The sequence below is a fragment of the Camelus ferus genome, chromosome 16 (assembly GCF_009834535.1).
Source record: "Camelus ferus isolate YT-003-E chromosome 16, BCGSAC_Cfer_1.0, whole genome shotgun sequence".
Taxonomy (NCBI): Eukaryota; Metazoa; Chordata; class Mammalia; order Artiodactyla; family Camelidae; genus Camelus; species Camelus ferus.
In genome coordinates, this window is record NC_045711.1 from 37,177,094 (window position 1) to 37,202,597 (window position 25,504).

The window sequence follows — 25,504 nt, forward strand, 5'->3', positions numbered from 1 at the left end:
GGACTCATTTGAAATTAGCCACATTATTTACACACCACTCACAAAGTGCTAAATGCCTTTAACGTGTTTGTTTTCAGAAGCAAGTTAAACACAGACTCCTGTAATTTTGTTTACGCTATTCATTCATGCAGCCAGCCACATCTTCCTGGGGAGACAGAGGTAAACTTGGGTTGAATTGTCACAATCCAAGTGACAGGAGAGGAAAGCCACGAACGGGGGTGGGGAGAGGAGAGTCGGAAGCTGGTGGGAGGAAGACTGCAATGGGTTCAAGCAAGTTGGGGCTTAGCTTGGAGCCTGGGGACCACTATGGCTCTTTCCCTGATGGCAGGACTCCAGCAACCCACGCCCAGGCTGTAGGAGGATGGAACAGGCCTCTGGGTGTGATAGCTTCTTTACCCACTAAGGAGCAGAGGCCCTCAGCTGAGGATGGGGCTGCGGAGTATGGGGCATCCCTAGGCCCAAACCTAAGGCTTCAGGAGCAGGCAGAGGGGAATGTTTTTTAAACCCAGAAGTTGAGGTCTTGAAGAGTGGGAAGGTGTTGCTATCCTACCAAAGTGTACAGAGAGAGGCACACACCAAGGATGGAGATGGTTTATTAATCATTATAATAAAAAAATATATCTATATCTACACGTGTGTGTATGTGTATATATATATATATAAATGTATACATGCAGAAATAAAGGATCAGAGGATATAAACCCAAGTATTAACACTTCTTATGTCTAGGACCACCAGCATTAAGGCTGAATTTCCCTTTCTTCTTTACATGTCTTTTTACACTGAGTGTGTATCCTGTTTACAAAAGGGTAAAAACAATAAGCTTATCTTCACGTGGAAATCAAAGCACCACCATCTGCATCATCACCGGGACTGTGGCATGGGGCTGGGGCTCTTGCTCCAGGCTGGGGGGATGGGGCTGAAGATGCCTGTCTCTCTCTCTTCCTCTCTCCCTCCATCTCTCTCTCGCTCTCTCTCAAACTAGGAAGAGCCAAGCTGGGACTCCCCCACACCCCCGTCCCATGCTCATCCCACCTCTACTGAAAAGTGGCCATCACTGCACAGAGCCCTGTGTTAGATGGGGATGGGGAATAAAGGCCCCCCAAAGCCACCTTCCTGCACAGAGAGGGTAATAAACTAGAGAGGAAGGATGGCAGCCCCTTTTAAAATAGCAACACACTAACACACAAATGAATATATACAGGCTAAGAAGCTGAGTGTAACAAGAGATTGATAAAGAGGGTAAGTAGCAGAATGAGCGGCAGGGGAAAGAGTGTTAATAAAGGAAGAGGGTGTTGGCATTAGCTGCTCCGAGTTGAGGAAGGTGGGTCAGGGCTCCTGGTGCAGGTGGCTTCAGGGACCTTGGTGGAGCAACTCCCAGCTGACAGTACTCCCCCGACTCCCATCAGTTCCTCTGGCTCCTCTAGTTTCCAGGGCAGTGGGGACTGGAGGGGAGCTCTGCAGGCCAGTTAGATGGGGGGAAGCAGGGAGTAAGGAGAAAAGTGAGGCTGTGTCCCACCATTCCCCATCCATATCCCATCAGTGTCCCTGAGATACTTGGAAGTCCCCAGGTCCTCCTCTCATCTGGGTCTCAGCCCACCCTGTCCCCTCCTATTTCTGGTTGTCATCAGCCACTGTGGTCCAGACCATCCCTGACCCCAAATGCCAGTCACCTGGGATTGCCAGGGGCCCAGCTGGCCTCTTCAAGGTGCTGCTGGGGAGGCGGGCGATGCGGCTGCGGCCCCGGGTGACTCCCAGTGACCGGGAGACTGAGGAACTATGGGAGAGAAGGAAGGAAGGTGGGAAGGTCACAGCCATGCCTCTGGACTGCAGGGGGCTGGGGGTGGGGGTAGAGCTAGACACCAGGCCATGAGAGCAGGGGGAGGCTAAACACCAACAGGAACTCTCAAGGCCAGACTTGAAGGCAGGATTGGCAGCAGGGGAAGGGGAGCTGAGTGGGGTTTGGGAGGGAAGTAGTGGTGATGGGGTGGGTAGGCCATTCCTTGGATTACCCAGTGAACACTGAATGTCTCCCTCATGGAGAGGAGGCCTGTGGCCTTTACCAAAGGAGGGAGACATGCTTCATCTCTAGAATAATCCTATAATAGCAAGAACCAAGTGAACCTCAGTCAGACAACCAGATACTGGCCCTGCTCACTAGACCCCACTGCTGCTGGATCAAGGGGTCCAGAGACACACACACAGGGCTGTAGTTGGTCTGGTGAAAGCTCTTTCTCTGCCCCCAAAACTGCCCCAACCTCACCTGACAACACGCTTCTTCTTGCGGGCTGAGGTCCCAGGGAAGGAGGATGCTGGCTTGGGGCCCTTCATTGTGAACAGAGGCATGGGTCCACTGGGGAGGGAGGAAGATGAAGGGAGGCAAATCAGAGGGGAACCAGAAAAGGGTGCCAGCACCTCCTCCCTCCAGCCCCCGCTTGCAGGGCAGGGAGGTTAGACAAGATGACCTCTGAGGTTTCTTCCCACTAAGAGGCAGATTCCCCTCCCTGCCTCACTCGGCCTGGGCTGACAGTTGAGTGACAGGCCTGTTCTGGGAGAACATCCAGATGTCAGTTTCTGGCGCATCCGGGGAACTGGAGTTCAAACAATTTCACCCTTCCACCTGCCTGGCTCTGAGCTTGTTACTGAAAGGTGATTGGGGCTGTGGGAGGGTTGCTGGGGTGCGGTGGGCATCCTGCTGCCCTTGGTCTCCCGAGTCCAGGTCAGTCTGCCACTTGTACTTGGCCTTGGACTGTCCTGAGCTAGTCACTGTTCCCCTACCCTCCTGTTCCCCTACCCTGCCAGGTGGGCAAAAGGCAAAAGTGAGAGCTTAATCTTCTCACTGAAAAATGCTGAATACAGTTTTCTCAGGATTCCCTTCCCAGTTCCAGCTGCTGGGCTGGAGGGTAAAACCTGGGAGTGGAAGTGGCAGAAACAGGGATTTCTCAGTGGGGCACAGAACTCAGAGCAGGCCCGAGTGATGTGGAGGAACAGAGAGGGCTGGGCTCCCCTCCACATCTCCTGCTCCCTGCTGACCACCCCCAAGGGGAATCTCTGAGCCACTCATGGGAGTGTCACAGATCAGCATGAAGCTGGTGGCTTTGAAGTCCAGATAAGGCAGGGCCCCCGAGAGAAGCAACACCTCCACAGGTACTGCATGTTCTGCTCTCCTGGGCCTGGATTCTGGTCAGACCAAGGGAAAGAGATGCAGAGTCCCAGCTCCAAGTGTGGGGCTGTCTTCCATTCCCTCTGGCAGCACCACTGTTGCACAAGGACCCCTGACTCCCTTAGGGGAGGTCTGCAGGGAGGCCAGAAGGGAGACCCACCTGGGGATGACGGGCTGGTCCCACCTGCTCAGCACCTGGGGAACACTGTCCCAGCTGATGCATTCGTGGAAACCCAGCTTTGAGGGGGGCTCCTCGGAGAGATCAAAGGTGGCATTGAGGTCCCGCGTGGGCAGGGCCAGAGGAGTGGAGCAGTTCTGCAGAGCAGAAGGGCCCAGGGGTACCCGGCTTTTGATGACTGTGGTTGGGCAGCAGTGAGTGGAATGGCTGGACGAGGAGGCCCTTCCTCCTGGGGGAGTGGTGGGCCCGAACGAAGGCTGAGCCTCAGGCAGGGACCCCCTTCTCAGGAAGGGCAGGAAAGACTGGCGCTGGCGCTTGGTCCCAGGCTTCGGGGCTGGGGAGCTGTCTGGCTCCGAGGGGCTCTGTCTCCCCCTCTTCTTCTCTGCGGGTCGCCGGGATGCCTGGGCTGGGGTATGGTCAGGCCCAGGCAGGACCCCCAGAGCATGTATGAGGCCACTCATTTGTCTCGCCATGGTCCGTGTCACGGGGCCAGAGTATCCTAGAGGCTCTGGGCAGAGAGAAGGAGGGTGCTGAGCTGAGATCAGGGATTGGCCAGAAGGAAGGAGAATTTGTAGAATTTGGGGAGAGAGACATGGAGACAGGCAGGAGCCCCTGATTCCTCAGGTCTTCATGACTCCTGGGACTTCTCTGCCGAAGTCCATGATCCCAGGGGTCTAGTCTCTGACCAAACCATAACCCAGCACCTGAGGCCCCAGCCATCCCTCAGCACCAGCTGGGCCTTGGAAACGGCACCAGGAGGCAGAAGCAGAGCAGGGCTGAGACTCACTTGACTCTGAACACAGCTCCTGAGCCAGAGGTGGCCCTCTGGCCGGGCCAGGCTCCCTCGAGGCCTCTCCTCCAGGCTCAGTGTTTTCCTCTTGCACCAGCTGCTGCAGGGTCTCAAACTCTGTGATCATGTCAGGGGTCAGGAGGTTGGCTGCTTGGAGTAGGGAATACTGGCGCTGGGCCAGGCACAGCACCCTGAGGGCCAACCTGGAACAGAGGGACAGGGATTCCCGCTCTGCCTTAGACCAGCCCAGCCAGGTCCTCTCCGCCGTGCACCGGGCCCCATTGCTCCAGGTGTGGGGAGAAGCCATGCGGGCTGGCCCCCTGGGTCCCTGCAGCCTTGCCTCATCACCCTCCCAGCCGTGGCTCCCATCTTGCCACGACCAAGGCCAAGATGACCACAGGTAACAGAGGGAGGCTTTAGCCACCAAATATGTCCCCTGACAGTACCTGGAAAGCAGGGAAAGGGCATTAAGTGGACTCAGAAGGTCTGAGTTTCCTCTCAGCTCTGCCACCTACTGGTGCTGTGATCTTGAGTAAGTCTGTCTCCCGGAGGGGCAATGGAAGGTAGCAGCGAAGAGCCAGGCTCAAGGCAAACTAACAGCCCAAATCCCAGCTCCAACATCTCCTAGCTGTGTGAACTTAAATCACTACTTACCCTCAGTGCCCACAGCCCTAAAATGAGGACGACAGACACCACATAGGGTCATTGGGACAATGAGATGGATTATTTTACATATAAAGTGTTTAAAGGGTACTTAGCACATACTAAGCACTATAATGTTAGCGAATTCTTGTTTTCTACAATAATAATAATACTATCTACCTCGTTAGGATAGGAGGAGATTAAATAAGATAGGCCGTGTTGATCTCAGATCTGAGGAGACCCTCAAAAATGCATCAGTCTGAGCTTTCCACTTACTGATTGGGATCCTGAAAGAGTATGTGTGTATTAACACACACTTCACATGCACTGAGGGGCTATTTAAGGGAAATTACGAGGGTAATGCGATTATTGATGTTGTAAATTTAGATTCTAATAAAGAAAATTTCCTTTCTGTGAGGCACACCTATGGTAAAAGGATAAACACAATTACCTTGGTGGGGATTATTCATGGCCAATCGTTTATCCCCGGGCAGCACTAGCAACCTGGACATCTCTGAGCCCCCTCCTCTGCTTTCAGTGTGTGCTCAGGGAACACAAACTCATTTTATAAAGCAGCCTCAAGGCCTTTTTGAAAGAAGGCAGGATAGAAATTAAAAAGAGTACAGCAGAAATTCATTCTATATCTGCGTGCACCACACATTATATGAAGATTAGGCCACTGAGAAAAGTGGGCATCTGAGGAGAAATGAACTGGCCTGGATGTCAGATGACCGGGGTCTGGCCCCGCCTCTCCCACCCTGTGGCCCCAGCAAATGGGGAGCTGATCTATATCATGGGTTTTCAATTTAGGTTTCAAGAAACTCATCAGAGGACATTTTAGATGGAGCAGCTCTGCTTTATCTGTTCTACATATTAGACCTCAGTATAAGATTTCACTTGAAGAAAGGGCTTTGCTGCTAAAAAAAAAAAATAATTCTGAAAAACCACTGAACTGGAAAATCTAAGATCTACTCAGTGCCCTGGTGGTCTAAGACTCTAAATTCAAAAGCCAAAGTGAAATTATTTTTGATTATCTGGTTGTCTGGGTGTTTCCAAGTATGGAGATGATCTAGAATGTCCTGCAGCCCCTGATACTTGGGGTCTTCCAGCACATTTTATTTGTATCTATTATTAGCTCTAAGAAGTAGGTAGAAAAAGGACCATGATGCCCAAATCACAGCCAAGGTTGAAGCAACTTGTCAGAGACCACAAAGCCAGAGGCAAAGCAGAAATGAGAACCCTGGTGTCCTCTCTCCTCAAAATGGGGGACTCCAGGCAGAGAGACCCTGAGTTATCAGTGGGAGCCCATGGTTGTTCCCTGGGGGCCAAGGGGACATCCCGCCAGTGCATCCTTGACACTCCGGGGCCCTGGGGAGTCAGCAGCAGGAGACAGATAATGAGCCGCTGATTATTCAGGCTGCAGCATTTTTTGCTGAGTCGGGAACAGACACTCCCCGACGAGAAATAAAATTAAACAGGCCCTTCTGTCCGGAAGCTTTAAATACTCTGCCTAGCATAAAGCATGCTGGGGAGGGAGGGGTGCAAGTTTGGCAGCAGCAAAGCTAAGTGGCAAGGGATTTATGTTCTGAGGGCCAAGGAAAAAAATACGAGCAACACCTCTCTGTTAAGCACCGAAAGAATAGTCCAAAAGCCATTTCTCTTTTTGGCTTTGGGTGATAGTTTGTATTTACTTCTGAGAAGAAATAGCCACAGCCAATCTGTTAATAAAGACACATGGTGAACACCTGACTCAGGAAGGCTGTCCCTTCTGCAGCTGCCCAGCTTCTCTTGGCTGCTCCCCTCTTGCTAAGTGCGGGCAGCTTGGCCCTCAGACTGGAAAGCAAAGCACCAGCCCAGGAACCCTGCCCTAACCCGGCGCTGGCCGACTGCCCGGGTGGAATTTGGTATTTTGCGTCCCTCCTGTTGAGCTGCCAGCTACAAGGAGTAATAAATAGAGATGGTAAGTAAACAGAGTAGGTGACAATACCAAATTATTGAAAGCAGGTAAGGGACACTATTGATGAAAAAAGACTTGCCTCTTTAACTAGAGCAGAAACAGAGCTTTTGTGATGTACTTAGCACCAACTCCTGCTCCAAGAGGCCTGGAACCCATTACCTCCCACCTTGGACCCCAGAGGAGAGAAAGAAGGCACCTACTGCTTAGAACAGTCCCTGCCCAGGTTCTGTGGTAAGAGGTGGTCGACAACTGGCTTGGGCTGCAGGGTTGGGTCACGGGACCCTGGTGATGGCTGTCTGAGGTTCTGCTCTGGCACTTGGGTTGGAACCTAGAAAGGGAGGGAGTCATAGGTAGAGGGATGAGGACGGTCTCCCTCTACGTAAGCAGCTCCTAAAACCTGTCCCTCCTCCAAGAGTGGAAATGACAGCTTCTAGAATGACCAGGTCCTGGTAGAGGATCTCTCTCTCCCCATCACTGTCCTCCCTCCCTGCTCCCCTTCTGGTAACACACATGCTCTCTACTTCCAGACACATGGATCTGACAGAATAGTTCTTCCTGCACAAGATCTGAAAGGCTCCTAAGGACTGAGATGTAAGACATCTGGGTGGAGAACCCAGGACTGAAGGGACCTGTGAGTTGGGGCGAGGGTGGGGACGACACATCTCTTCCAAGAATTTCTTCCAATATTCCATGAGCTCCAAGTCCTACCTCCGCAGCTGGGCCTTCATCCTTGTCCTCTAGGGGCTGCTCCCTGTCTGAAGAGTTCCTTTCCACGACCTTCTCCACTTGGGCCTCTGTCCCCAGGCTTTCCTCTTGAAGGACCACTGACCCTGGGCGGAGCTCTGGGGTGCAGGGCTGGCTGGGAAGGCAGGATGGTGAGGGGCAGCTGGGAAGGCTAAGAGGGGAAGGAGAGATTTGAGAGGCAGGAAGCAGGGTCAGGTGGGCAAAGCAGGGAAGGGGCAGGGTCTCTGTGGTTCCCGGTGGTACAGAGTCCATAAGTGGGGGGTGCTTGGGTAACACATGGGCAGTAGCTGAGGGTGGGAGAAGGAGTCAGGGATTTTCTGGTTTAGGAAACATTGAAACCCATCCCTTAACTGCACCTTGTTTTGAATAGGAGCTTATAGGAGTTGGGGTGTGATTTACTCCTCTGACACAGAGCATTCTAGGTGGTAATCGGGGTGCTGGGCACTGAGTGGGAAGCCCTAACCCCAGGTGCCAGGACAGAAGCAAGGAATCCTAGCCCTCCAGAAGCTGGAGAAAGGATGAGCAAGGCAGAACTCACAGCTGATGTGCAGGGCTGGATTTGGGGGACTGTGGGAGGTCCTGCTGTGGGACCTGGGCTCTTGCCTCATATACTCGGAGTTTCTCCCTCAGGGTGGCCACCTGGAAAGAAGCAGCCCAGCCCCCCCCCCCAGAGCCCCAGGTGAGCACAGGAGGTGAAGAGCAGGCAGAGGGCCCTGGCCACACTCCAGTGCTTCCGTCTCTCGCTCTCCTGCCCCTGAGCCTGGGCGCCCTGCCTCCCAGCCAAGATCCCCAGGCGGGCTCCTCACCTCAGCCTGGAGCTGCTGGCATATGGTGGCGTACTGGCTGATGTGACAGTCCAGGCTGATCACGTTGCTCTTCAGCTGAGATGGGGACACAGGGGAGGGGAGAAATCTGTTTGCTCATTCAAAGCAGCTGTTGGCAACAAATGGCCAGCACTGCACTAGGCACCTCACTCACATTCCCGCAACTCACCCTCACGACTGGGGAAACAGGGAGGCTGTGGCTCGCCTAACATAGCAAGAGGCAGAGCTTGCCTTTGAACCCAAGACCCCTGGCTCCCGGACCAACACACTCTGACCAGGCCAGGGGCTTTGCAGCAGTGGCTCCAGGAGTGCCGGAGCTCCCTAGAGGAGGCAGGGAACCTGGAGCAACTCTGCTTTTATCTGTGTTATATGTTGGTGTTTATGTTGTTTTGCCAAAAATATGGGCCTGCTGCTAAAATCAAGTCTGACAAAGATCATGGGTCAACACTCGGCGACTCTCTTATGTTACATCCCTCTTGAGACGATTCTGCCTCAATCACCCCAGTGCTATGATATTTTAAGGGCGAGGACTGTGTCACATTTGTCACAAAGAATTTCCCTGAAGACAGAGGCTGGAGAACTCTTCCCGTGGCCTCGTGGGAATGCTCACTCCAGGTACCAGAGGAAGCCAGGAGGTCCTGTCCCCTCTTCCTGCCAGCTGGGGTCTCCTCCCGCACTCCAACTCCAGGCCACCCCAGCTGGCACGCACCGAGAGTTTGATTTCCTTGGCCCGGTCAGCATACTTCAGGGTGTTGTAAGTGTCCTCGTAGACCAGGCTAGAGGGGCTGATGGCAGCGATCATCACTGTGCGGCAGTTGCCCCCGATGGAGTCCTTGAGTAGGCGGGTCAGCTTGCTGTCCCGGTAGGGCACGTGAGACTTGCGGCCCTGGGGACAGCAGGTGGGTGTGGGGTGAGGTGGCTGGACTAGACAGACCCAGGTTGGGACTCAGCAGCTTTTGGTCCAGGGCTGGAGGGAGGGAGCCTTGGCTCGGGCACTTGGGTGCTGTCCTGGGGAGGACTCTGGCTCTGCGCAGCTTTACCTTTGCGTCGGCCAGGGCATTGAGGACGTTGATGAGGGCCAGCAGCGAGCGGTTGATGTTGGCTCCCTCCCGCAGCCGCTCTCCCTTGGCATGGGTGCTGGACGCCCGCTCCGAGCCAGCTAGGTCAATCAGGCTCATCTTGGCCACCTGAAGGGCCTGGGTCAGGCCTGGAACCCGGTCCTGCTGCTTTACGAAGATCTGGGGGCAGACAGCAGGGATGAAGAGGCACTGGGCCTCAGGAGCCCCAGCCTCAGGCTCTGGCCCGTGACCCTCTCACCTGGAAGATGGCATGGGAGCGGGAGGAAGTGGCGTTGGCATCAGTGGGGTGCTGTGTGCGGTTCCGGTTTCCCCTGGTCAGCATCCCCAGCAGCTGCTCAGCTGAGGTCGGCTACAGAGGAGATGCACAGGAAGGGGGCTCTGGTCGCCCCAGCCGGGACTTTTCCCCCAGCAGTGGGCTGCTCTTCAGGACCAGTTACCCACCTGCTATCACCACCACCTCCACTGCAGGATCTATGACACCCCCAAACTGCCTGGTGAGGGGATCCCAGAGGACCAGAAGGGCTGCTCATCCCACCTGAGCCCAATCTCTTACCTGGTGGAAGGAAAGTCCTTGCACCACCACCCCCTTATCAGGGTCCTCACGGATGGCAAGGGGCCCCTTGGGCTCCAGGAGGTCATGGATCTGCTCATTATACACCTGAGGAGAAAGGGACCGGGGAGAGATGGGAGGGAGAGGCCTGTCAGGAAGCCTCTCCCCTAGAGCCCAGGGAGGGCTGAGTCCCTGGGCCAGGGAAGCATGACGAACCACATACCGTGGTGAGGGCACTTTGTGTAATGTCACCTTGCCAGCAGGATGGGCAGGGTCAGTTGGCATGTGGTCTCTCTCCAAGCTGTGTCCGTCCTCTGGGTCCCCATCTGCCCACTCCCTAACACCCTCTCCCCAACATACCCTCTCCACTCACTCCCTCTTCAGGTGGCTGTGAGAATGAGGGTTGGGGCTGCCCCATCCTGGGGTGCAAACAGCCCTACCTCCTGGTAACTGATGAGCACCTCGAATCTCTTCTCCTCCTGACGGGCCTCGAGCCTTCTGTATAGTTCCATGGTGGTCAGATACATGATGCCGGGGTCCCCCTCTCTTCCCAGCATGGTGTGTGTCTTCCCGGCCCCAGTGGCCCCATAGGCAAACACTGCAGAGGAGAGAGTAGGGAGCAGGGTGGTGGCAGGGCCAGATCCACCTTCTCCAGGGGCTCCCTGGTGCATTTCCACCTGCTTACCCCTTCCCTCCTCCGCAAGCCCCTCTCCTTTCCTTCCGCTCGTATGGTTCCACTGCTCCCACCCACCCGCATCCTTGTTTGCACCACACCTATTGAGTTCTCCGTGTCCCTGTCCCGATCCCTCTACAGGTTTGTGGACTTGAGGGCAAAGGGGTCTCCACCATGGGTGGGAGCTTATCCCTTCCTCAGGGAGGCCTTCTCCAGCCTGGGTAGCTTCCTCTCTAGAAAGCCCACAATTCTTTCCCTCATATCACTTAGCTCGGTTTATAACCACATACCTGTGGGTGTGATTGTGTGATTAGTGTCTTCTCCCCCTCTAGACTGTAAGTATGGAGAGGACAGGAACCATATCTGTCTGATCTGCTGTTGTATCCCAGGGCCCAGCAGAGTGGCCCACACACAGGAGAAGAATGAATGGAGTGGGACCCACAGAGAATGCAAGGGCCAGAGACCCCCTCAACCAGTGCCCAGTTGAGGGGGAGGCGGGCTCACCTGAGCAGTTGTAGCCTTGGAGGAAGCTGTCCAGGATGCCGTGGGTGGTGTGCTGGAACACGTCCTGTTGGGTGGCCGCCTCACCAAAGACCCGGTCAAAGACAAACGTCAAGTCTTTACCCTTCTTCTTGGGGCCATCATGGGTGCCACCCCATTTCAGGCCAAGGATGCCCCCATCGGGCTCCTCAGGGTCAAACACTAGCACCCGCTCATCCACCACCTGAACCACAGGCCTCCGCTGACTCTCCAACTCCCGCGGGGTGGGGGGCCGTACCCGCACCACGACCTGCACCATGCTGTCCTCCACCGCCATGACCATGGCAATACCTGGGCAGAGACATGACAGAGATTAGGACCAGTCCAACCCCAGGCCTGAGCAGGTGCCCCCTCAGCCTACACTCAGGGGTCTTCTTCCACCTCCTCCCCACAGCTGCTCTCCACTTTATACAAGAGAATAAAAGTATTGATGCCAGCACCAGTAGTTAATAAATAACTTTCTCACTTAAAATACCACTTTTGCCATATCCAGATGACTATATTTTTCTTCCAAGGCGTATTGCTGGACTTTCTATTATGTTCCACTAATCTGTCTACTCCTGTGCCAACACCACACTCTTTCCACTCCATTCTTTTACAGAAGACCCACCTCTCTCCCACCTAGCTTTCTTTTTCACAATTTGCTTGGCTATTTTCAGTCATTTATTCAGCCTATTTGACTTTAAGAAAATTTTATCAATTCCATTCCCCTTCCCAGAACACCCCCCTCCCAAAAAAATGCTACTGGGATTACAACTGGAATTATAGTAAATTTACATATTTATTTTATATTAAACTTTTTTGTACAAGAAGATGGCTATTGCCTTTGTTCAGATATTTATTTCCCTCAATAATATTTTCTGTCTCTTCAGATAGGTTCTGTAATTGTCCTTTTAACACAATTACCAAGTACTTTATGGACTTAGTGACTCTTATGAATGGAACACCTTCCCCCATTCTCCATTTCCAGGTGGTAAATGCTAGTGTGGAAAAACATGACTGATTTTTATATATCTGCCTTATACCTGTCACCCTCAAACTGTCTTATTAATCTCAATTATTTTTTTAATCCTTTTTTTTAAAGTTTTTTTTGGGGGGAAGGTGATTAGGTTAATTATTTATTTAATGGAGGTACTGGAGATTGAACCCTGGACCTCGTGCATGCTAAGCATGCACTCTACTACTTGAGCTATATCCTCCCCCAAAACTGGTTTTTATTAGAGCTTACTGAGTTTTCTGAGTATACAATTATGGATCAGAAAATCATTTTTTATCTTTTCTTCTCCATACTTACACCAAATAGTTCATTTGTTGTCGACTGCATTCCCTAGAACTTCCAAAACAGTGAATGGTAATGATGCTAATGAACAGCCGTGTCTTATTCTTGATCTTTAAGGAAATGGCTTTAGCGCTTCACTATTTAGATATTAGTTTTGGACAAATTGTCATTGTCATATTAGTAATTTCATCTGTTCTTATTTTACTCAGAGTTGTTATCAGGGATGTCTAGAATTTTATTTAATGTCCTTTGAGGATCTTCTGATACGTTTATATGTTTTTTTTCCTCCTTTATTTTGTTGATGTGGTAAATTATTCAATATTATACCTGCTATCAAACTAACTGTGCATTCTTGAAAAAAATCCCACCCTGGGCATACTGAAGTCCAATTTTTAAATGGTCGAATGTGTCAACCTTTTCTTTTATGGTTTTATGTCCTATTTAAGAAGACATTCCTTTCCTAAAGTAATAAACACTTTCCTCATATTTCTAATGCTTTTCCTGTCTTACATTTAGATGTTTATCCAGATGCAATTGTGTGTGTGAATGGTATGAGAATATTTCTAAATATCTTTTCTTTCCAAATGGTAAGCAGTTATCTCAAGATTGTTTATTAAATAGTGCATTTCTTCTCCACTAATTTAAATGCCACTTATAACTAAATTCTTATATAAACATGAACTTGTTTCTGGACTCTCCATTCTGTTCTCTCCATCCTTTTCCAGTAACTCACTGTTGTAATAACTGTGGTTCTATAATATATCACCTCATTGTTCTTTTTCTTGGCTATTCTTGGCCATCCTGTCTTGCATATGAGTTTAGAATCAGCTTATGAGGTTCTATGAAAAATCCTGCTAAGATTTTAATTGGGATTATTTTGAATTTATAGATTAATATGAGAATGGCATCTTTACAGTATCAAGTCTTCCCATCTAAGAATATTGTATCTCTTTTCATTATTCACAACTTTATAATCTTCACTAAAATTTTATAGTCTTCCTCACATGAGTTTTGTTTATTTCTCGATGGGTTTATTACCATTTATTGCATAGTCTTTGTTATATTGTAAATAGGCTGTTTTTAAAATTACATTTTTCTAATTCATTTTGCCAGAACATAGGAAAGTTACTGATTTCTATATGCAGATCTTGTATCTGGCCACATTGTTGAACTTCCTTATTAGTTCTAATAGATTGTCATTGATTCTTTTAGGTTTTCCAATTAAATGATGATATAGTTTGCAAATAATGCTAGTTACTTTCTATTTTTAGCTCTCCTATATTTAGTTCCCCACCCTCCACTAACCACTAGGAATGGGTGCCAAATTTTATCAAATGCTTTTTTGGCACTTGCTGAGATGATCACACAGTGTTTCTCCTTTAGTCTGTTAATATAGAGGGTGACATGGATAGATTTCCTAATGTTGCCCTGGTAGTAATTCTAAAAGCTTATTTACCTATTCCCTCTTTTGTTCCCCTCAGATCTCTCTATGCATTTTCCATTTCTCCTTCAAGCCAGCCTACCAAGGGTAAAGATGGAATTTCTGGAATGCAGGAGTCACAGATGTCCTGGAAAAGTTCAGCCCAAGTCTAGGGATATATTAACAAGGGCAAGAAACAAGGGTTGTTCCTGGGAATTATAAATATAAATAGATGAATGCTTTCCTAGGAAAGACTAGGTCCTGTTGAAGGGTCATAATTACCAAGGTCATTCAGCAAAGAAATGTGGGATTTCTATCTAATACCCCAGCAAACAACTCATATTTTCCTTGGGGAATGAGGCAGAATTGAGTTAATTTCAAACTCCTGCCCCTCACTTCCAAACTTCTTAATTTCTTCCCCCAACAAAATTAAGATATCAACCAATAATTATCTTTTTAAGTGTGTATAATTAATTCTATTCCTGCCCCAGTAATCAGACTACCACAATAATAAACACAATAGGTAAGTGCCCACTCTGTTAGGGACTGTTTTAAGCACCTTACATGTTTCATCTCCTTTCAACTCCATTGCAATCCCACAAGATATATACTATTATTGTCCTCATTTTTCAATGAGAAAATTGAGACAGAGAGGGTTAAGCAACTTGCCCAAGATCCCAGTGGTAGTAAGTGATCAATCCTGGTTCCAACCCAAGCGGTCTGACCATGGAGCCTGCTATACTGCCTTATAATGACATTACATATTATGCTCTCATGATCGCATTGTTGTAATAGTCCCTCGTGTTTGTATAATAATTATAATCCCTTTATGTAACTAACATTATACATTCTGCAAACACTTTCAGATAAGTTGCCTGGACCTAATTTTCAACACTCAGAATTCCTGTCTCCCATTCCCACATTCCCACCCCCAGGGAACCTCACCCTTGTAACCAGAGAAGTGAAGGCAGAGGTGCCTGGCCCCACCATCTGAGTCTATATTGCCTGCCTTAATGGCAGTCCTAGCTCCCCGTGGGGAGGGTCTGAGCTGAGGAGAAGCCATAGAGCAGTCTAACATTCTAAGCAGGAAATTAAAAGGGCACTGGCAGCAGTGTGCACATAACCTTTACAGTTCTCTCCTCTCTGCCTCCTGAGGGCCAGTAAGGCAGACTGTTTGCCTAATGAGATGTTTTCCCTCTTCCCGAGACAGTGCTGGGGGCATGGGATGGGAGGTGGGGAGGGTTACGGTGACACTTGGCGTGGCCGCAGCTAGGACACCTGGGTCCTGGTCTCTGCTTTGCCTCTGACTGGTGGGGAGGTCTTTCCACCAGCCACACCACCTCGATGTCATATCAGCTTCTCCACTTTGAGAGCTAGAGAGAACAGCTACTGATCTGCTCCTGCCCCAGGGGGATGGGAGATTAACGAGAGAACGTTTGTCAAGTTTGCTTTGATCCTCGGTTGGAAAGAGCATTTCAGCCCATAGTACAAGGGAGATGATTCTTTAATAAGATCTTCAGGGTTCTGAGCCAGCCAGTCACGTCCTGTTTCTAACCCGGGGCATCTCATTAAAACCCAGAGGCTAGTTCGCTCCTGAGCTGGGGATGGGAAGCCAAGATTCAGTTGTTTTCAGGGTAGACTCCTCTGCCCACCCTCATAAGGACAGAGAGAGTAAGCCCAAGCTCCTCAGAAGCCCCTGGAGAAGAATTTCTGAAGACTTGAGGGGATCTGCCTGCAGACATTGGGAAGTGGGAAGGCAGGGAAGGTGCTTAGCCCTTGGATATGGTACTTTTCTGGGGTTGCTGTAGTCCCCTTCATCGCTCCTTCACAGCTCACACATCATGTTTCTTGTCTTTAAGTTAAAAAAGAGCAGGACCCTCTTCTGATACAGTCTGTGCAACCCAGATCCCTAGCACCAAATCCAGCATGCAGTAGATGCTGTATAATATTTATCCTATGAATGAATAAAGGCCAGAGAAAAGCAGTCTGAATCCAAAAGCCTAAAAACAATTAAGATGATAGCAAACATTTATTGAGTACTTACTATGTATCAGGCACCAGGCTAGGTGCTTTACAAGTGTTTCATTTAACTTTCACAACAATTTCATTCTGTAGTTATTGATAAAATTGTTACATTGTATCAATAACTTGTTACTACTCTACAAAGGAAACTGAGGCACAGGAAGCAAATTGCCATGTGGATGGTAAGTAGCAAGGCCAGAACTTGGCTTTGTTCTGTCACCAGAGGTACTACTCTTCATCCTAGGCTGCTCTGCTCTGTCCCTGGGCTTTTGCAACTCCTATGTCCTCTTACCTCAGTACTCACAGAAAAAATGTCCAAAGACCACTGGTATTCTCTGTGGGTGGTGGTGCGGAGGAAGGAGCTGTGTTCTTTTGTTTTTTGAATAGATAATCATAGGCTCTAACTAATGATAGTTTTGTTTACTCCTTTCTAACCATTTTATTTTTCTTTTTTTATAGCTCTGGCTAGGATCTCTGATACAATATTGAAAGCAGAAATAGTGAGCAACTTGTCTCTTTCCTGATTTTATAGAGAATGCTCCCATTATTTCACTCTTTGTTGGTTTAACGAAATTTAAATCTATTTCTAGTTTACTATTTTTTAAAAATCATAAATGGTTATTAAATTGTATTGAATTCTATTTCTGTGCCTAATGGATTATGTTTTCTCCTTTAATCAGAGAATTTAATTCCATACTAATTGCTTTTTAATTATAAATATAATATCCTATTTGAGTTATTTAAACATCTTTCCAAAAAAATATCCAGAGGGGAGGGTAAAGTGCATGCTTAGCTTGCACAGCATGCAGGAGGTCCTGGGTTCAATCCCCAGTACCTCTCCTAAAAATTAATAAATAAACCTAATTGCCTTCCCCCCCGAAAAAAACCACACAAAAATTAATTAATTTTAAAAATATCCAAAAGTGGGTTTGTTTCCTTTTCTTTTGTATTTTAAACTTAATTGCTTGTGCAAGGAAAGCCACTGTGGAAAATAGTATGGAGATTCCTCAAAAGACTAGGAATAGACTTACCGTAGGACCCAGGAATCCTGCTCCTGGGCATATATCCAGAAAGAACCCTACTTCAAAATGACACCTGCACCCCAATGTTCATAGCAGCACTATTTACAATAGCCAAGACATGGAAACAGCCTAAATGTTCATCAACAGATGACTGGATAAAGAAGATGTGGTATATTTATACAATGGAATACTACTCAGCCACAAAAACCAACAATATAACGCCATTTGCAGCAACATGGATGTTCCTGGAGAATGTCATTCTAAGTGAAGTAAGCCAGAAAGAGAAAGAAAAATACCATATGAGATTGCTTATATGAGGAATCTAAAAAAAAAAAAAAAAAAACCCAAAAAACAAACAAAACATAAATACAAAATAGAAACAGACTCATAGACATAGAAAACAAACTTGTGGTTGCCAAGGGGGCGGGGGGTGGGAAGGGACAGACTGGGATTTTAAAATGCAGAATAGGTAAACAAGATTATACTGTATAGCACAGGGAAAAATATACAAGATCTTGTGGTAGCTCATAGCAAAAAAAAAAAAAAAGTGACAATGAATATATACATGTTCATGTATGACTGAAAAATTGTGCTCTACACTAGAATTTGATCCATTGTAAAATAACTATTACTCAATTAAAAAAAAGTTAAAAAAATAAACTTAATTGCTTGTGAAAATGGAATATGGTTTGTACAATACTCTGATAATTGTTTAGATTTGCCATGTGGCCAGATAAAGACCTCTAAAAATATAGTACTTGTACACTTTTAAAAAAATGTAAATGGAGCTGGGCTGGATAATATAAAAATCAACAAACTGAAATGCCTTAAAATATCTCTCTGAGGGTGGTGGAATTCAATCATGAAATATGCAGAGAAGGACTGGGTACTTTGCCAGTTGTTTAAAGTATGGGACGTGGTGATGTGAGAGGAAATAGAAGAGTGATGAGAGGAGAAAGCAATGTAACATCAAGGAGAAGCTCATACAGAAAACTTGGGGATGCTCTCTTCTGAGCTAGGCTTAACTTCTCTGAGTTTCCCAATCTGTAAAATGTAAATATTAGTATCTTTCCCGTTGGGTTATTGCGAAGATTAAATGAGTTAACTCAAAACTGGTAAGTGCTCAATAAATGTTAGCTATCATTATCAGAATTGGTATAATATACGGCATTTTCCCATGATTTCCCATTTTCCCAGGAGAACCAATGTCTGCAGTAAAACCTCCTATTTCCTGTGACACAGACCAGGCTTATCTTTTCCATGTCACTTCAGTACCTCAAAGGGTCAAAGCTAAGTGTAGAGGCATCCTAGGCGCAAAAGCACAAGGCCTGGTTTTTCTGTTATGCAGATGTTCTTTGGTTTTCCTCTATCCAATCAAATATTTACTGGGTGCTGGCGTAACTAAGTTACGGTCCCTGGCACAGCTCTGCAATCGGTTCTGCATAAATGTACAGAGGGGGTCTTAGCTACACCATACAGATGTGCAGGGAGTCCCAGGACTCAAGTTCTAGTGCGCAGGAGGACACTATGCATGAGCAGTCAGACGTTTCCCAGAGCGGATGTACAGAGGGCTGGGCCGTGGTGCAGACGTGCGGACCCAGTCTAGGTCCTGTACAGATGAGCAGAGGGTGCGGATCTCCCGTGCAGGTGTGGATGAAAGCGCCATGCTCCCCGCACCGCCCCCCGCCCTGTTCAGAGAGAGGCACCCAGGACCTGATGGGTCTCCACGCTGCACCTTGGTGTCCCGCACAAAAAAGGCCGGGCTCCAGCTTCCGCCGCCAGCTGCAGACTCCGCGCGTCCAGACCCTAGTGCAGGAGCTCGCGGGGTCGGCTCCGCCGTGAGCCAGCGCTTACCCTTTATCGGTTCCCCGCCGCTGGTCGCCGCTCCCTGCCGGGTCCCGCCTCAGCAGACCGGAAACCCACACCACCGGAGAGCGCCCCGCACACGCACTCCACCCGCGCCAACCTCCGGCCCGCGCCGCGTGTTCAAATTAGTCGGGTCGGCTTATGCGCGCTTCCCATTGGTCACCGCCCAGATCGCTGATTGGCTGTTTCCTAAGTAACGAAATACAGCTCGGGTGGCGGGTGCTGTCAACAGTGCGTTTGCGCACTTCCTCTTCCCGCTTCCTGAAGGTTTGAGGCAATGTCTCCGAGGCTGGACGGATCAGACTGACCAGCAGAAACCAATAATGGGGTTAGGATACGGAGGTTGGAGGTAGGCTCCATCTCTGTCGTCCCTGGGACTGCGTTCCTCAGCAAATGCAGCAACCAGGCATCAAACATGTTTCAAACCTGCCTTTTCTGTAGGCTAAGTCGGCATCCACTTATCCAAGAAGAGATATTTAGCCACTGTCCAGGGTTCTTCTCTTCCGCGACTATCCCAAGAAGGAATTTCAAGAGCAGCCTTGAAGTGGAAAAGCCGGCAGAGGCAGAGAATGGCAATTCCATTCGCTTGGCTTTGACAGTGTCAAGAGTATCATGGACAGATTATCGAGTATGGGGCGGGGTGGAGGGGGGGGGAGTGCTTAGGGTACCGCTGGGCAGCACTGTCTCTATCCACAGCCGCCCGCTGCTTGGATTCCGGTCAGCCACCCTCACGTTGATCCCCAATACCGGAGATTGTGGGGGTCGAAGAGAGAGCCTTGCTCTGGAATCAGGAGGGCTGATTCCAATCACTAGTGGCTGGATCACTAATTAGTGCTGAGACTGCAGAAGTCACTCCTGCTCTCTGGCTGTCAGTTTCCCCATCTATAAAATGAGGCAAATATCCTACCCTTCCTACTCACCTAGGAGAACATAGGTGTGAAAGCCTTCCCAACCCCCAACTCATATTTCTATGAGTCTGATTAGAATGAAACAGCGATGGCTGCCATGAGCCAGCTGCTCACCACTTTTGTTAGTCTGGTCTCTCCCCACACTGAGACCAAGAGCAGGTCTGAGGTATGCAAGAAAGCAGGGGGAAAAATTCCCTGGTGGACCTGTCATCGAGATAGCAGAGTCACTATTGAACACCTGGTTGATTTGGCCCAAACTCCATTCACCTACCTGGACCTCTATTGCCCTCATATATTGGGGTAGCACCGCTGGTTTGATGACAATAAAATGAGACGCAAAGATGCTGTTATTGTAGAGCTACAAGAAAACCAGGGTACTCTTGCCATCTCCACTACCCTAGAGAAATAAAACTGTTAAAAAATGGCTTTCATCTGAGGGGTCCACTCCTCCCTCACAGGGATGTGCATTTTAACAGAGGAGCGTTTAAGTTGGAGTGTGGTTGAAGGCTTGGGGTCCCCAGGGGCCACCAGGGGAACAGGTGCCTCTCGTGTCAAGTAAGCCAGGTCTTGCCCTGGTTCTATTCTGGCTCTGACAATTAACTGAAGAAGGCAAAAATGTGTCACAACAAGACAAGAAACAGGCTGGCCCAGCTGTGTGCAGTGGAAAGAGGATACATACTTGCTTGATAATTTGGGGCAAGTCACTTACCTCTCAGCGCCTCAGTTTTTGCAGCTATAAAACAGGGTATAAAATAATACTTAGCTCGTTACAAAGATTAGAAATAACATAGGTAAAGCAGACATTCAGTATAATGGTAATGAGTGTTCTCATATTCATTCAGCAAGTATTTACTGATACGAGAAAAGTGGGCTCAGAAGATAGGGTGGTAAATGATAAACACCTGCCTCCTACCCTCGTAGAGCTTACAGTCTGTGTGAGAAATCAGACTTAAACAGGGACTAACAATGACATGGGATGTGGGATATAATGATGTCAAGAGGAAGTCACAAGCAAGCTGAGGTCTGAAGGAGGAGTAGAATTTGATTGGCAAATGGAGCCAGCCCTAGAATCTCAGAGGCCAAGGGAAAAGAGTTTTGCAGGTGAGAGAGTCAACCAAGCCTAGTGATGCTGAGAGAACTTGGTAGGACCTGGCTAGTCCTACCTGAGTGGACACAAATGGAAAATCCTTGGGCCCTACACCACAGAAGCTGATAAGGGAAGATCAGCCTGGTACTAGCCTAACAAGAACTTCAAGGCCTAGAACCCAGACATGAGGGCCGGGTGCAGGATTTTTGTCTGGTAGCAGATGTTTCTGGGCTGATGTAACTGGGGGATGTGAAAGGCAACTGTGCTGTCATGAGGTGTGTGGTATCTCACTATCTGCAACTGGCAAGACTACTAACCCTGGATGTTCAAAGGAGGCAGAGAGGTGGCACATCCACTCACCTACACCCTTATCACTGCCCATCCTTTGCACCCAGATGTAGCATTAGCTGCTTCGGATATAGACCAATTTTAAAAGATCCTTGAACCAAGTCCAACACATCATTTTTGCCATCCTTCAACTTGGGTCAGACTTCCAGGTCTGGCCTAGTACGGAGGCCAAGCACAGTGAAGACTGAATAGTGTCCACTTGGTTTATCAACAAGGAGGCCATAGGTGGCCTTGGCAGGACGAGTTTCAGAGGAGTGCGACAACCAGACAGAGTGGGAGGTAAGAAATAGTAACTATGCTTTTAAGGCATCTGGCTGTCAAGGGGAGCAGAGAAAGGAAGTAGAAGCTAGAGGGGGATGTGGGGTCCAGGGAGGATTTTTAAGGCTAGGAAAGATTTAAATGACGATGAGAAGGAGCTTATACAGAGCAAGCAGCTGAAGATTAACAGAGAGGTGTGATTATCAATTAAGTTAGGTCCCCTAAAAGATGAGAGGTATAGTGATAAACCATCCCAGTTTTCCCAGCCGGGTGTGAGGGGTTTAACAAAATTTGGGACTTTCCATTTTAAAACTGGAGCAGCCCTGGGCAGATGGAGACAGACTGGTCACCCTGGTGAGAGGGCACAGGATGCAGAGCCTAGTGTCAGGCTGGGCCCTGAAAGGAGGAACAGCTCTTCCATGGAGGCAAAAGAAGGAGGAGAAGGGCACAGATGCAGGGAAGTCTGTGGATTTTATGGTGGAAATTGATAGAATCTCCCCTCTTGTGACTTCTGGCTTCTCTGTGGGGTAGGAGATGTGATCCCCCATTGGTAGTTAGCTTTAAGCTCCAGCTCCTGCCTTTGCTGCGGGGCCTGGCACATAATAGGTGCTCAATAAAACTGGCTGAAGGAATCAGTAAATGAACAAGACCAGGGGTAGTTATTGCAGGCTGGGTTCTCCATGGAGCAAGCTCTGAGTTGGGGATCAGTGTGCAGGAAGGTTATTGGGGAGCGCTCTTAGCATTAATAACTTGTGGAAGAGAAGGGAAGGAAGCAGGACTGGGCAGAAGGAGAATTTGAGCTGGGAGCGCTGAAGCTGGCAAGATTCTTCAGAGTTGTCCAGAGTTTAAAGGCCGTGCTGGGGGTGGGCCTTTAAACCCCCATGTGGATCAGTCATTGGAACAGGCTGCAGGACACTGGGCAAGGCAGGTCACATGAGCAGAGGTAATCCCTGGAGGGGCTGGTAGCTGAGAGCCATCTGCTGGCAGTACTCCCAGCAGCTGGGGAGTAGATCCTTCAGTCCTGAAGGAGACCTGGGCAGTGCATCACCGAGTCCATCATAGGATTGGAAGATTCAGGAAAGTGAGAGATGTTTGAAATAGCTGCTACTATGGTAGAATGGTAATTATGCAGCAGACACAGTGTTAAGTACTGTCAGCCACTTGGAAGATGCTCTCAGTATGGCCTTGGAGACAGGTAGATACCTGCTGGGAAGTCCAGGAAGGCTTCCTGAAAGAGCAGGTGTTCTGCAGGCAGCTGAAGTAGCCCAGGGCCCAGCAGAACCATCCCTGGCTCTGGGGAGGCAGGGAGAGGTCTGTAACTCTGCTGGCCTCGGCAGTTGTCCTAGTGCTGGCTGGGGCTCCTAACTCAGGGAGCAAAGGGGCCTGTGCCCTGGGGGCCTTGGAGGAACTCCTTGAATTTGCCCTTCAGGATCTGGGAAAGGGAGGAGCCCTGCCCCTGCACAAGCTGCCCGGGGAGCAGGCATCGTTGGAAGGGGCACATGGTGATTTAGGGGAGGAAAGACTGCTCTGGCTGGGAGGGAGTAACATTCAACCCTTCCTCTACTCCAGGGAATGGCCAGTCAAGAGGGCTGTTCCCAGAAAGATTAAGCCCGGTGATCTTGGGCAAGATTCACCATTCTGTACCATATTTTTCTCATCCAAAAAATGGGTGTGATAATGGTAACTACCTTGTGGGATCACTGTGAGATTTAAATGAATGGGTACGTGCAAAATTCTTAAAGCAGCACATGGTACGTAAACTACTGTTACAGCTTAGCTATTGATACAGAGATGAGAGAATATTTGTTCCTCCAGATCCAATATTCCGCAAGCCCCTGGACAAGAGAAGAGAAACCTCTCAGCTGCCTGCTTTCTGCCCCCTTCCCTAACCCTAAAAGAACAGCTTCAGCAGCAATTGGGGTGGGGGTGGTGGGAGATCTCAGATTTTAGAAGAATGCTTGTTGTAAAACCTTTCCAATCATTATGTAAGTAAAAACTGTTAAGCCTGCAATTAGTCCAGCTTACTGTTAACCCCTGTTAACAGTTTGGGACACTTTCCCTGCCTCTCTAATAGCACCATGTCCTGGGTGTATCTGTATGATCCCTGTAGGTATCTTGACACACTGAGTGTTTTCTTATCAGTCTCTGGATCCTCCACATCAAGTTAGGATCTGTCCCAGAGGAGGTATTTGGTAATGTTAAACGAGCAGAGCAAATAGAGACAGAACAGATAGGTTGGCCAGGGCCACGGCGGGTATCCCTGTGCTCTCACCCCAAACTGGAGGCCACAGAGCTGAAGGGTGGGGGAATCCACATTGGAGACTGGAGGATGCAGGACACTCCTTTCTCAGTACTTAGCTCCATATCCTGGGTACCACAAACCAACCCCTCCCCTAGTGCCCCACACTCACTTCAGGGTTACCAGGGTAGGAGAAAACCCAGGTGTCTTCATCTTCTTCAGTGATGACCATCACCATCCCAGGCATTGAGGAATAAAAGAATTTTAAATCAACAGGGCTCAGGAACTTACATTTGCATTTTGCTTTATAACTTACAGAATAGCTTCTCACCCACCGCCTCACAGTAGCCCTTCAAGGAGATATTTTTATTAGCCCCATTTTATAGATGGAGAAACAGGCTCAGAGGTGAAATGCCTTTTCTTGAAACACTGAGTATGGCCAGGACTTGAGCCCAGTTCTCTTGTCTCCATTTGCAGCATGTCTGCTGGGTCCTGCTGTCTCAGGCTCTAACTCTGTTCTGAACCAACTGGAGCAAACTTGGGCTCCTCTCTGGGTCTCAGTTTTACCAGCTGTGTAATGAGAGTTCCTGGTTCTGTGGCTTGATTCTCAATTTTGGCAGATGGGGCAAATGGGTAGCATGCGGAAAGCATAGGGGGTGGGGAGTCCTCTGATCCCTTTTCCCTCCAGCCCCCAGCTGCTACCTCTCAGTAACCCTTCCACCCTCTCCCAGTTCCAAACATGTGTAGACTTTTCACTTCCACTTTATTATCACTTCATTTGTAGGATTTTAAGGTTTGTTACCTGGAAGGGAGTGAGGAGATCACACCTCCAGTTCCGCTTTTCAAATATACCTTCATCACTTGTGAAAATAACCTTATTAACAGCACCTAACCTGCTACAGCTTATGGGGCACCCAGATAAGTAAATGCAGAAGGAAACAGGGCAGGGGAAACAGCATAGCTAGCTGGGGTAGCTAGCCTCTGGACCCTTGGGATTTTCTCCCAGCTCTTGGGGGTCCTGGAGCTGTCATCAGGGTCAGCAGAATGCAGGTGAGGCCCAGAGTATCCTTGAGCAATTGGTCCTAACTTCCCACCTCTTCCTCTGGCTCTCAGAGATCCTCCAGGAAACAGCTCCCATGCCTCTGCAGCTCTCCTGTCTCCTGGACGCTTGTCCGGGATTGATTCTCCGGGCAGCTCCCCCTCTGAGCAGTAAATGAAATATCGGTTACCAGGAGTGAGGTGGGAGGCAATTAACCCCTAGACCTCACTGTGGCAGATGTGTTTGTAGCAAGCTGAAGTGGAGAACCAAGCGCACCTGCCTGGTCTTCCTGCAAAGTCATCCAATTAGGGTAGCCCCCAGTGGTGGGCTCCTGCTGCCCCCCTGCTCCCCATGACCCCAGGAACCAGGGCAGCACCAGCTCCTATGGCTAGCAGCTGCCTGGGCACAGGATGGCCTGCCATTCCTCGTGTGGGAGAGCTCTAGGGGCGTTGCCATCCTCACACCCCTTTGGCAGGGACATTATTCGTTAATTAATCACACATCTTTCTAAAGGGGAGGCAGCCTGGGGAGGCATCTTCCTTTCTTCCTCCAAAATGGGACCGCCGTTCTGCCTGTCCAGCCTTCTTTCCACCACCCAGCCAGCCCCATCCCATGGAATATTCCTGTGCCAGAAACACCCTTGACTGAAGAGGAGGGAAGACACACACCCTGCTTTCAAGGAGACCCCAGTCAGATGAAGAGACAGAGTTTGTCCTTCAGGGAAACACTAGTCCCAGAGTCTGGTCTCAGAAAGCTCTAGTTTAATAGAAAATACAAAGTGTCTTCCCTCAGAGCCACTGAGAGGATGGCCACAGTCTTTGCATTTAGGAAACTACCCCCCACAACCCCCCGTCTCTGGAGATACACAACTTGCCC

At 49.1% G+C, this 25,504-nt stretch overlaps 1 protein-coding gene across 1 annotated transcript; it reads right to left on the reverse strand.

Moving 5' to 3' along the window:
• Positions 1-579: 579 nt before the first annotated feature.
• Positions 580-18,868, reverse strand: KIF18B (kinesin family member 18B). Its single transcript, XM_006173117.3, has 16 exons — positions 18,738-18,868; positions 11,105-11,431; positions 10,368-10,525; positions 9,931-10,035; positions 9,616-9,726; positions 9,339-9,536; positions 9,008-9,184; positions 8,281-8,355; positions 8,013-8,113; positions 7,439-7,625; positions 6,931-7,058; positions 4,129-4,334; positions 3,324-3,849; positions 2,264-2,353; positions 1,674-1,777; positions 580-1,458 (listed from the first exon to the last, which is right to left on the reverse strand). Exons 2-16 carry the CDS (start codon positions 11,421-11,423, stop codon positions 1,424-1,426), a joined length of 2,520 nt encoding a protein of 839 aa, XP_006173179.3. The 5' UTR covers positions 11,424-11,431; positions 18,738-18,868; the 3' UTR covers positions 580-1,423.
• Between the last annotated feature and the right edge of the window lie 6,636 nt (positions 18,869-25,504).

Coding starts and splice junctions, on each gene's coding strand:
- KIF18B (XM_006173117.3), bottom strand. CDS start 11,423: ATGGTCATGGCGGTGGAGGACAGCATGGTGCAGGTCGTGGTGCGGGTA. Junction 7,059..7,438: donor ATGAAGGCCCAGCTGCGGAG/GTAGGACTTGGA, acceptor CTCCCTTTCTAG/GTTCCAACCCAAGTGCCAGA. Junction 4,335..6,930: donor GGCAGGGACTGTTCTAAGCA/GTAGGTGCCTTC, acceptor CCTCTGTTCCAG/GTTGGCCCTCAGGGTGCTGT.